This window comes from Phycodurus eques, chromosome 14, assembly GCF_024500275.1.
Source record: "Phycodurus eques isolate BA_2022a chromosome 14, UOR_Pequ_1.1, whole genome shotgun sequence".
Taxonomy (NCBI): Eukaryota; Metazoa; Chordata; class Actinopteri; order Syngnathiformes; family Syngnathidae; genus Phycodurus; species Phycodurus eques.
In genome coordinates, this window is record NC_084538.1 from 22,295 (window position 1) to 34,695 (window position 12,401).

The 12,401-nt window shown below is 44.8% G+C and overlaps 2 protein-coding genes across 5 annotated transcripts; one reads left to right on the forward strand and one right to left on the reverse strand.

Moving 5' to 3' along the window:
* Nucleotides 1-484: 484 nt before the first annotated feature.
* On the reverse strand, nucleotides 485-8,763 carry decr1 (2,4-dienoyl CoA reductase 1, mitochondrial). 3 transcript variants are annotated; one of them, XM_061697303.1, is made up of 11 exons: nucleotides 8,224-8,763; nucleotides 7,974-8,065; nucleotides 6,431-6,633; nucleotides 5,152-5,209; nucleotides 4,983-5,069; nucleotides 4,761-4,908; nucleotides 4,588-4,687; nucleotides 4,421-4,493; nucleotides 2,593-2,739; nucleotides 2,463-2,525; nucleotides 485-2,384 (listed from the first exon to the last, which is right to left on the reverse strand). In XM_061697303.1, exons 2-11 carry the CDS (start codon nucleotides 8,019-8,021, stop codon nucleotides 2,325-2,327), a joined length of 987 nt encoding a protein of 328 aa, XP_061553287.1. In that variant the 5' UTR covers nucleotides 8,022-8,065; nucleotides 8,224-8,763; the 3' UTR covers nucleotides 485-2,324. The 3 variants fall into 3 exon arrangements, 2 of the variants coding, with proteins under 2 accessions (XP_061553287.1, XP_061553288.1); XM_061697304.1 differs by lacking the exon at nucleotides 7,974-8,065; XR_009769849.1 differs by lacking the exons at nucleotides 485-2,384; nucleotides 2,463-2,525 and having other exon boundaries at nucleotides 2,651-2,739; nucleotides 2,840-4,493.
* Nucleotides 8,217-12,385, forward strand: pmvk (phosphomevalonate kinase). Of its 2 annotated transcripts, XM_061697307.1 has the most exons (5): nucleotides 8,225-8,453; nucleotides 8,528-8,591; nucleotides 10,698-10,850; nucleotides 10,918-11,047; nucleotides 11,116-12,385. In XM_061697307.1, the coding sequence occupies exons 1-5, from the start codon at nucleotides 8,323-8,325 to the stop codon at nucleotides 11,256-11,258; spliced, it is 621 nt and encodes a 206-aa protein (XP_061553291.1). In that variant the 5' UTR covers nucleotides 8,225-8,322; the 3' UTR covers nucleotides 11,259-12,385. The 2 variants fall into 2 exon arrangements, with proteins under 2 accessions (XP_061553290.1, XP_061553291.1); XM_061697306.1 differs by having other exon boundaries at nucleotides 8,217-8,453; nucleotides 10,918-12,385.
* The last annotated feature ends 16 nt before the right edge of the window (nucleotides 12,386-12,401 follow it).

A 12,401-nucleotide genomic window follows, 5' to 3' on the forward strand; every position in this document is an offset into this window, starting at 1 on the left:
CATAGTTGTTCAATTAGTTTGCATTGATTCTCATGAGGCCACAATTTGGGTATAAGTGCATTACTTTTCTGTATACAAGTGGAGGTATTTTTCACTTTATTTGCACAATGCACTGCAACAATCACTTAGTTTTCCAATACGGTTTATTCCTTACTGGATGGATTCACAAACAACATGCAGAACACACTGAGGCATTTGACACGCACGCCTGTCATGCAATAGTCAGGCTGAAAGCAGAGTTGTGTTGGGAAAAGAGGCAAAGTCAGTTTATGACAGAACACCTTTATAGCTCCTCACTCTAAACATTTCATTAATCAACAATTAAGAGAAATGACAACTCCATATTGTGTCAGCTTTGTTGGTCACAATGTATGTAGGGAGAAGCGGCGGCAAGCATTTTCATACAAACCGAACAAACTTACATGCAGGTATTAATAAAACTTACTTTTAAGTCAGACACGTTGGAAGCAGCAGCAGACGCACATTTATCACACCATCAAGTCATTTTAATTTCCAAAGCTTATCTTTGTTACATGACGGAACAACTGGCAACACACACACTCGTGCAAACACCCAGCATTGCGGAATCATTGTTAACCCCATTAAATTACATTCAAACAATCATTGATAAAATTAAATATGCATGACCTTTCTTTTTAAAACCCATATATACATTTCATTCATATGTTCAGAACAAGTTGATGATACAATTTCAAAAAGTTACACATTGTACACAAACATTTTATCGTCATCAATAAGTGATTCATGAGTCTACTTAAGCTTTGGCTTTAAGCTTCAAATTGATAACGTGGTTACCATGGTAACACGTTGGCCCACCGCATCAGTGGATAGAGGAGCAGCAACGCCACAGCCATGGATCACATCGATGGGCGTGCATTTTTACATTATTATTTAATAGTTCATCACAAATAAAAATTCATATTCTTCACCTAATTTGACGTAAACGCGTGTACACGCACATTTCCCCCATCAAGGAGTCTGTAAAGTGCGAGCCCAGACACAGTAAACTTGAAATGAACGCCACATTGCACACACCGCTGGAGTGTGTCGCTCTACTTGGCACAACACCACGAAAGCCTTGAAGGCAAAAAGGCAGCAGCGCACACTGGATGCAGAAACAGTACCCGATTACAGTGGAGCTTGGCAATGCTCGACCGTGAGCGGAAACAAGCATGTTCCTGCACGCGCTATCATTTAGTATCCCCCACACAGCAAGCATCAGCTTAGACTAAACATGCTTATGCAAAAGAAGAATTTGCCCATCTTGATTTTTTTGATTGATCCTATTGTGTTTATGAACGCACGTGGGGGGGGGGGGGGGGGTTGGGGGGACCTGGGGGATTGGACAGCAAACCTCGAGAGCAAGACGATAAGAACAATTGGGAACTACTGGCAAAGCAAACATTCACATTGGTGCATTACATCTAGAGTCAGCTGATCATGAACCACCCCCGTGACCTCTTTAGTTGAGGTCACGACAAGCCAAACAAAGTAAAAACCACTTGAGCACCTTGCATGTGCACATCATTATCAGTAGTATTATTAACAGCTCAACACACAAATACATTCAATGTTTTTCTTTTCTGTTCAACGTCCAAGATTTCTGCACACCGGCTTATGGTGTCATTGAAGGTTGCGTGGCGTAGAAACAAGATGTCCCCGAAAAGTCTCATTTCAGTGTGAAGGCGGTTTCGATCGTGTTGTTTCTAAAAGATGGCTGTACTCTGCTGCATACAAGCAACGTGTAGACACTGTTTATGACAAAATGACAGAATTATAGGCTCTTTCATTAGCACAGCAGGCCAGTGGAGGAGCAATGCAAGTGACACCGCTTCGGAAAAAAAATGCACAGTAAGGAAACGCAAAACAGCTAATCCTTGCCGCCTACGCCACAGTCAGGACAGCGGGTGCCGGCAGATCACTCGCGGCGGTCAAGGTTAGGGGCCGGAAAAGATCATCAGTTGCCTGGCGATTCTGCTTCAGGAGTCGTACACTTGACATGGGTTAGGGTTAGAGGTTAGGTTAGGGTGCCGCCTGATCGTAAAACAGTGGATTATACAAACATATTGTACAAATAGTACAAATCGTAACAACTTTAATAACACGCACAAACAAATCTCATATAGCAGGGGATTACAGCACATAGAAAAGAGTATCTGACGTATGTAAAGGTAGTAGTCTGTGAATACTAGCATACAAAAACATTCTTGTACACGTGTTGTACTACAGTTGAGTCTATATATTATGGCAACATAGTTGGATGGAGCGGCTCAGTTTGATGACATCACTGAGTGGGCACGTCTTTAGGATCCTTTGGTGCTTCGGATCATCTTCTCCATCATCTTCCACTGATCACCTGTGACCTGAGCAGAACCAAGTAAACCGTCACCTGACCCGTTAGAACCAAAGGCACACTTTGCCAGAAGAAGGGATGCTCAAACCTTGCGAAGCTCGTTGAATTCTCCCGCCATCATCACATACTCGCCCCCATCGAAGCGGACCACCTGAACACAAACAACAGTGCTCAACTATGAACTTTGACCCGTACCCCTCCCGTTGGGAGTCACTCACAGCCCCCGAAATCCAGCTGGCGTAGTCGCTGCACATGTACGACGCCAAGTTTGCCATCTCAGATGCTCGGCCCAGTCGGCCCGTCGGGATCCGATTCAGCATTCCTGCTTCAAATTGTCCCGTCGGGTCCAAGCGGCTGAAGGCCCCCTTGATGCATTCATAAATGTACAGTGGAACTTCAGGTTATGAACTTAATTGATTCCATGACCGTGTAGCGGACACGCCATGAAAAGATGCCACCACGCACCCCAGCCTCGTACTACCGCCGCTCCCCGCCGAGGTAGAAGGCCACGGAGTGGAGAGACGTAACTTCACATACAGAGGCTAAATGAATCAACAGCCATGATCAGCAGAAGCTAGACACAGACCTTTGCTTTGCCATGGTGACGCTAAGTGAATTACAGGCACCCGGAGCTTCAAAGTGGAGACCCAAGGATGCCGAGTTCACCCTAGGACGCTAAATTAATTAACTTCTTGCCAACCCGGAGGATTTCACCAACAAAAGCGCCTCCACCCTGTTGAGTACCGCCACTTGGGAGTTTGAACAGGCAACAGCGACACCCACGGGCTCAGGAAACATAGTCTGGGAATTAATATTTTAAGAGCTTTCATGAACGCCACTAGTGACTGTATTGCTGCAAACTTGAATGTCTAATGTTGAATCTGATGTCAACTGAACCAGATGAAATGTTTCACTCCACACCACACAAATGCCACATTGAAAGTAGGGTTAGGGTTAACATGGCTTTGTGGGTAACTTGATACTCGTGAACAGAGCACTGCTGACTGTCAAACTACCCGGGCTTCCTCCTACCGTCCCGCTGTCGTCAGGTGCTGTGTTCGGCTGTGACATTATGTCACCGATAACGAGGGTAAGTTGACTTGTGTTCTTATTTTTATGAATATAGTCCACAATAACCATACAATTTTGAAGTTGAGCTTCCTAACGTGATTTTGCATTATATATGCTATCCCCCCCTCTGTATGTTTGATTTCTTTTCGCTCATCCATTGGACACACCCGCAGCATCTGAGAGGTGGCCCTTATTATTCAAGTTTTGAAACCTGATTTTACATAACTGTTTGTTTTATTCATTCAAATTTGGAAGGCTTGTTAACATTACTCTTCTCTGTGGTGTGTCAAGTTTACATGACATTTTTTTGGGCCTGCTTAATGCCACTTTAACTCGGTGCATTGCAGTCAGTAAAAACATAGCTTTACCGTCATTACTATAGATATGAACAACTGGTAGATTCGGGATGCCCCTTTGAGCCTACAGTGACGTCAAAGCTAGTAGGGTGTCTGCACTGTGCAGACACCCTACAAAGTGTCTGCACATTCCGTTTTTATGGACACCACGAAAACAAAAATATCAAGGATGAATGTTCTGTATTGATAGCACACACTTTGGCGTTGACAAAAACGTTAACCTTGTGAAGATCAGTTGAGAAATGAGAAGGTTATGACTTATTTTATGGACATACACTGCTTTTGATGGTGGGTTAGGAGTTTAAAACTATCCCCAAATATGTATTCTATGAACAAACAGACAAAAGGGAGAACTTCCATTAATTGTATGTAATTTTAAGGAGAAATGCTGTATCAGGATATATAACGGAGCAGAAAATAAGTAATTTTAATCATTATACACTTTCAAAATTAATCGGTTATCTGATTTTTTTTTTCACCCAGTATTGGGGGGAAAAAAAAAAAGTATCTGTATCAGTCAGGCCCTAATTGTTACTATTATTATTGTTAAAGGCACCCACCGAGCCGCACAGTGGATCACCGCAGAAGAATAACTAGACTTGAAAAAGGCCAACAGTACCTTGGTTCTGATGGGTCCAGGCTGGATGATGTTGAACCTGAGTCCATAGCGTCCCCACTCACCCGCCAAAGACCTGACAAGGCGCCGGTCACCAAAGCGACCACACTGAGAAGGTGGTGGTCACCATGGCGACCAGCCAGTCGTCGTCGTGCGTGTGCGGGACTCACTTGTAGAGCGCCTCGACGCCTGCCTTGGCGGCAGCGCTGGGAACCACAAACCCGGAGCCCGACTCGGCGTAGATGGTCGTGATGGCCAGGAAGGCTGCACCTGATGGACACACACGATGGGGAATTAATGACCTGTAACCTTTGCCGGTTACAACGTTCCCGCGCCCGCCGACCTTTCTGGTTGCGGACCAGCCGCTTTCCAAGCTCCAGCGTGACGAAGGCGGTGCCGTTCAGGACGATGTCGGTGATGCTCTTCCACGCGTTGGCCGACAAATTTTCCGACGGACACACAAAGTTTCCCGCCGCATTGTTGACGATCACCTGTGCTTAAACGATGCAACATAACGGTGATGTGTCTGTGCGTGTGTGTGTGTTTGTGTTTGTGTGCCCCTTACATCAGGTAAGCCTGTGAGACTTTCCATGTGTTCTACGCAATGCATAACAGCCTGAGGATCTCTGACATCAAGCTGGATTGCGTGGACCTAAGACATGGAGACAAGACAAGAACACCAAGTCAGGGCAGGCTGAGACCAAGACCGTTGGGCCTCTTCTCTGACCTTTCACCTTGTTTCCAGTCTGACTGGTGATCTCGTCTGCCGTCTGTTGCAGGACCTCCAACTTCCTGTACGAAAAAATTGAGTAAGTTAGAGTAAGCATGTCATTAACAGTATTTATTAGTCATTTAATTGCAATAAAGTAATTGAATTACAGTAAGTTAGCACCCATTATTTGTGTCATGTAATGTTGATTTGACCTAAACTTATGTCGGTCGCCAATCCTTGAACGCCCCCTAGAGGTCATTGGTGTTTTAACCTTTGTCTAAAATGCTAGAGAATAATTTGAGCTGGGACGGACGGGCTCCAGCACGCCCGCAACCCTTGTGACGATAAGCTGTACAGAAAATGGATGGATACAGTATACAGTACACAAGTATATACAATAAATGCACAAGTCATGTAAATAGACACATTGCTGCATCTTGTGATGGGATCGGTGATCGGTTATCGTTTTTTTTTTTAAAACTTGCTGATCGGTGATCGGCCCCAAAAATCTTGATCGTGTAAAGCCTATTTATTACATCCACATTGATCTGTAAGTTGCACATGTAAATTAAAATACCGATTCATAATACTGGTTAAAATTGAATTGTTCGGAAATTTCAGATGGCTCATATGATTTGCAACAAGTTTACAATCATTCATCCATCCATTTTCTGAGCCGCTCACAAGGGTCGCAGGAGTGCTGGAGCCTATCGCAGCTATCATCGGGCATGAGGCGGGGTACACCCTGAACTGGTCGCTAGCCAATCGCAGGGCACATACAAACAAACAACCATTCGCACTCACATGCACACCTACGGGCAATTGAGAGTCTTCAATTAACCTACCATGCATGTTTTGGGGATGTGGGAGGAAACCGGAGTACCCGGCGAAAAGCCACGCATGTACGGGGAGAATATGCAAACTCCACACAGGTGAGGCCGGGAATTGAACCCCAGTCCTCAGAACTGTGAGGCAGACGCTCTAACCAGTCGTCCACCGTGCCGCTAAGTTTATAATCAATACATTAGAATTTTTTCAAAATGTGCTTGTAACTATTTGCACCACAATAATAGTTGCCATGTCTATCTTATTAGGCCCTGAATATAGTGGTATGGCAAACTTGAGATCAAATTGGGGTGAATGTAGCCCACAAACTAAAATGAGTTTGACATCCCTGATCTAAACTCAATAGCAAAGATAGAGTTGATAGTGGATCTAGACTATATCCCAGATCTAGATTTGCTATCCCTAATTCCAAGCTCCACTCAGTAGTGGACCCCCATGCACAGGTGGCGTCTGACCTGCTGGCGATGACGCACTCAGCCCCCAGGTGGGAGAGGGTGGCAGTCATGGCGCGGCCCAGTCCGGTCCCACCCCCCGTGACGAACGCCACCCGCCCCAGGAAGGTTCCGGGCGGCAGCATGGCCGCCTCCAGCGGCGGGAAGAAGCGCGAGTGAGGAAGAGGAGGCTGCTGAGCGGCAGCTGGCGAGCTGTGAAAACACGACTGCCGCCCCACAACATGTCAACGGTAGTAACACGCAAACAAGACAAAAACAGAAACCAAATGAAACCGGCAGACGCAGCACAACACGCCAACATCAGCAACACGCAAACGAGATGACAAAAAAATAAAAACATTTTTAAAAAAAAATTTAAAAAAACAATCACAGCTGAGACAGCAACACACAAACGAAATGAAAAAAAGTGTCTGAGTCAACACTTGAACGGTTCTGTATTTTCATTTGAGTTTGGTTTTACATTCAAAGGCAATAAATGATACTAATTAATTAATTAAAACAGAAACAATAATAAATAACATTGGGAGGTGCATGCTTTGAATCTGGACTTCGGCCTTCCTTGTGTGGACTTTGCATGTCAGGCTTGCGCAGGTATTCACTCCCACCTTACAACTGAGACCAAATGCTGGCGCAAATTGTTCGCAGGTGCGTACGGGAGTGGGAATGCTCGTTTGGCAAGATGTTCCCTGACCCTGGCTGGCAACCATTCCGTTGTTTGTCTACATGAAGACTTAAGACAGTTGTTACATTTTATTCAGGCTATTCTAAGTTCAGCTGCAACTAAGCGTACGGTGCTTGGCAGTTTCTGCAATTACACTTTTATTTTCTGCAACTTTTACTAAGGTGTTTAGTATTGCAGGTTAGGAAATGGAGACAGGAAACCTGAAAGTGGGTGTGGCTCTGGTTTGGTCAAAAACTCTGGTTTGGTCAAAAACTCTGATTTGGTCAAAAAGATTTCCCTCACGACGCCTGGCGAGCATGCAGGGTGCGTTATTAGGATTCCCACATAGTTTCCGGGCAGGACACGCCCTGCTGCAACAGCTACGCAGATGTAACGAAACGACCATCCCGAACATGTATCACATTTGTGCGAAATAAAAACAAAGACATTTATTATGTTTAGGGTTGGTGTTTAAGGCGGGTTAAGGTTCGGATAAGTGTGGGTCAGGTCACATACAACACGCAGTGCGGCGTGTTCTACAGGGACACAGCAGTCAATCATTGTGCAGTGGCGCGTGTCCTGGAGCCAGTAGCATTGGTCGAGGGCGTGTCCTGCATGGAAACTGTGTGGGAATCCAAATAACGCGTCCAGAATGCACCCATATGAGCGCTGCTCGAGCTCACATGACGCGATCCTAAATGAGGTCCTTCAAACATGGATGTTAAAAAACAAATCATTTACTGAATGGAAAAGTGGGTGAAAGGTGAAATATTTGAAGGACAAGTAAAGAGTGGCGAAGAGATGTGTTAGTAATTGCGAATCAAACAATATTTCATAAAATATCAAATTATATCTGTATGTAGTTCCACTGAAAGTGGAGCTCACCGCCACAAAAGTTTGGAAAGTTTTCCTCCGAAGACCCCACGACGCCATGTTGACGAGAGCTGCTCAACTTTGACCCGGACGTCAGCGTGCGCCTTTTCGAAATAAAGCGACATAAAAGTAAAAATAATCAAATAATGTAGTAGAGAAAGAAAGAACGTAAACGCCGAAGTCGTCCGTCAGCTATTTATCATCGCTTCACTACGTAATGAACACAAAAGACGTGACACGACCGCGGCCCATTAACTCTTACTTTAAAGTGCCCCCGGTCAGTTCCGGCGCCTCTCCGGAAGTCGGACGTGAAGCAGAAACTGACGAGCTGACCGATCAGCGAACAGTCGTCACATGTGTGATGGATTCCTCAGCTGGGATGGATCCGTCGGACCGAAAGCAAAGCCTCCATTCGGAACCGAAACTCCTTTTGATTTTCAGCGGCAAGCGGAAATCGGGAAAAGATTACGTAACGGATATCGTCCTCGATCGGTAAAGTCCAGTACGCTTCCCGTCATCGCGGATCGATACGCTCATCGATCACGTGTGTTGTCGTTGTGTTGCAGGTTAGGAGAAGACGTCTGCGCCGTCGTTCGTCTTTCGGCGCCCCTCAAACAAGCTTACGCTCGGGTAAGTCCCGTCATGTGATATTAACTCATATTAATGTCCGCGCAGGTCAGTCGCGTCACGTGACCTGTGCGGTCAGGTCAGTCCGAAAAAAATTACGTCACCAGTGAACGCGCTATGGAAAGCACGAGCACAGCTCCGGAATCTCCAAGTTTCCAACACAAGTTGGCTCAACATGGAGGATGCACGGCGGATCGAGAGAACTTTGTTGTTGTGTAATATGCAGTGGGAGGAGAAACTATGAAAAACCTTTGGAATTTAATTTCTTCTATTTCTGCATAACGTGGTCATCAAACGTGGTCTGCTCTTTATCTAAATCAGAAGAATTAACAAACATCCATCCATTGTCAACACCGCTTATCCTGGTTACGGTTGCGGGACGCTGGAGCCTATCTCCGCTGACTTCGGGCGAAAGGCGGACTACACTTTGAACTGGTCGCCAGTCAGTCGCAGGGCACGTATAGACACGGACAACCATTCGCACTCACATTCACACGGTCACTGAGTGGGAACTGATCCCACGCTGCCCGCACCAAAGTCAGGCGAGTGCACCACTACGCCATCAGTGACTTGAATTAACAAACAATTATACATTTTCATGTTTCTATTGAAAATCACGTAAGAATTCACAAGACATGGAGGAAAAAGTAAATTAACCTTTAAATTAAAAATATGGTTGACCCTTGACACTTTGGCAGCAAAAGCCTCAAGCAAACATTTCCTGTAGTTGAAGATCAGACGTGCACAACAAATTTTGTACCACTCCTCTTTACAAAACTATTGCAGTTCAGTAAGCTTCCTGGGATGTTTGGTGTGAATCGCTCTCGACTTCATGCCACAGGAGGTTATCGAAAATCCAAGGGTTCACTTACTACTACTTACTTATCACTTACTCCCTGTCCTTTGAAAGTTTACGTTATGCTTTACGCTATATGAAAAAAAAAGTTTGTGTGGTATTAATTTAAGCAGACTGTTTTTGTGATTTAGATGATCAGACAGACAGCACTTAATAACCAATTTATGCAGAAATTACAAATGATTGACATTTCGCTCCCACTCTACATTTGATATTATAATCCATCCATCCATCTTCCGTACCGCTTATCGTCACTAAGGTCTAAGGTCTTTGGGCAAGAGGCGGGGTACACCCTGAACTGGTCATCAGTGAATCACAGGGCACATATACACAAACAACAATTTGCATTCACATTCACACTTATGGGCAATTTAGTCTTCAATTAACTACCATGCATGCTTTTGGGATGTGGGAGGAAACCGGAGTATCCTGAGAAAAACCACGCAGGAACAGGGAGAGCATGCAAACTCAACATAGGGGAGGCCGGATTTGAACCCGGGTCCTCAGAACTGTGAAGCAGATGTGCTAACCAGTCGTCCACATGTGATATCAATCCAATTAAAAAAGGAGTGGCACTGGCTGACCACCTAAAGAGCTTCCTATAGCTAGAAAAAAACATCAGCTAACGCCTACTTAACTTAAATAGAGAGCTGCGATTAAAATGTCATTAACTGGTTTAAGCAGGGTACTTCCGCCATATCACTGGAAAGAAAATTATTGCTCAGTGCAGAGTGGAGCAAACCATTTTTGAGCCAATAAGGGGCGGGGTTGCTGTATTTTTGTTGTTTAAAATAATAGCTTACAACCAAGTACTATGATTTGACACTTTTCTCGGCTGTTTCAAAACGACATAGGCTACACTTTATACAAATATTTTTTAGCTCTCAAATTCATGTTAGAGGTGCTTCAGCACCCTGGAATGGGCTCAACTCCCAGGATGACAAGACATGTTTCCCTGCAGGAACATCTGTTCTCAAAGGTTTTTGCCTGGTCCTGTTGTGCTTCTGTGGCTGTCGATCGACATATCAATCAATGCAAACTAAAACAAGCAGACATTCCAACAGCTTCTTTCCTCTTGCCATTAAATTACTGGAGGCTAAGTGACTCTCTGTAGTGTTTTTTTTCTCGGAATTTTTTTGGGGGGACAAAATGGCTGTCTATTGTTGTACTAGAGCAGCTCCAACTACCAGAGACAAATTCCTTGTGTGTTTTTGACATACTTTGCAAATAAAAATGATTTTTATTCTGTGCAGGAACATGGTCTGGATCTGGAGCAGCTCTTGGGTTGCGGCGTTTACAAGGAGGTCTACCGGGCCGACATGATCCGCTGGGGCGAAGCTCGAAGACGCCAAGATCCGGGATTCTTCTGCCACCTGGCGACCAGAGGGGCGCGCCGACCCATTTGGGTACGTCGTTGTGCTCCCATGTTGGCATGGCGACAGGCTAGCGCTGCTCTGCTCTGTTATTGGTCAGGTGGTGAGCGACGCGCGGCGGATGTCAGATCTTCACTGGTTTTGGGCCAAGTTTCCTCAACAGACCCGCTTCGTCCGCGTGGAAAGTAGAGAAGAAACCCGCAGGCGGAGGGGGTGGAGCTTCACCGCGGGTACGACCGGCCGGCCGGACGCCCGTTCGCGTCCGCTGACCTCTGTTCTCCATTTTTTTGTGGGTCAGGCGTGGATGACGCCGAGTCTGAGTGCGGGCTGGACAGCGGGGTCGACTTCCATTGGACAATCACTAACGAGGCTGACGCCCCCTCGTTAGAGGACCAGTTGCGGCCAATTATAGCGCTCGCGGCGGAAGTTGCCAGTCACTGATCAATGGATGCCAGCAAAGCCACAAAAGAGAGAGCCTGGACAGTGACTTGCGGGCGCCATATTGTCACGCAGGTTAACGCTACGATGCGACGACCATTTCCAAAATGGCCGTCTGTAGGGTTATTTTCCACAGAACCCTAATAATATATTTTAATTTTAATCTGATATTGTCATCATGGCCAGTTAGTGAGCGATGAGAAGTAGTCTATGATTACCAAGACATGGTACATGGCATAAGGATTATTATTATTTTTTTTAAATCCTAAAAGATTTCTCATGTTAGATTTAACAGTTTTGCTCATATTGTGTGCGTGGTGTGGTCCAATGATCTCAACCGAGAACACCTCACAAAGATTCAGTTAAGTCGTTTATTTGTATAGCCCTTCATCACAGGTGTCTCAAAGGGCTTCATGAAAAGACTTCTTGCCGTCTGGGGAATCCACTGACCGACAAGTTGCTTCTTGATTGGCTACATTCCGTTGCACGTCCCAATTCACAGTCGTGACTCGGGAAGTAGTCGGCTTTCCTGACACGTCTAAAGATTTTTAGTAGTAAATATTGAACGTTTAATATTTATGACTGTTGGCCTCAGCCTGATTATTGGGAGAAATTCACTCTTGACACACCGCAGACCTCATAATTATCTTATACATAAGGCATCTCTCATCCTTGGCCAGGAAGGGGCAAAATCGGGACAAAAGCAGCCTGATTGTTTTGATGTGTACCAGGCATGCAATATTATTTTGGCCAAGGCTGTCAGAATGGGGCCCTTTTCAAAAAAAATATCATTTTTGAAATAAATTGATTATTATGAATCTGTTTCAATTAATGATGCTCAATTTTGTTGAATTAATTTTTGACCTCTCCTTTCAGGTTTTCAGGCTGAGTGGGAAACATTTTGAGAAAAACTCATCTTGAAAGACATTTTGACAAAAAAACACCGATACTTAAAAGTAAAACATTATAAACCACTTATTTTAGGGACAAAATGTCTTAAGTGGGGAAAATAAATCTGTCAATGGAACTAGTATGAATTGACTTTATAAGATTCCTAAAATAAGATCGTATCTCAAAACAAGCCTTTTTTGTCTTGCTGGAAATGTATAAATAAGTCCAGTAAGATGTTTTCCCTAGAAAAAAATA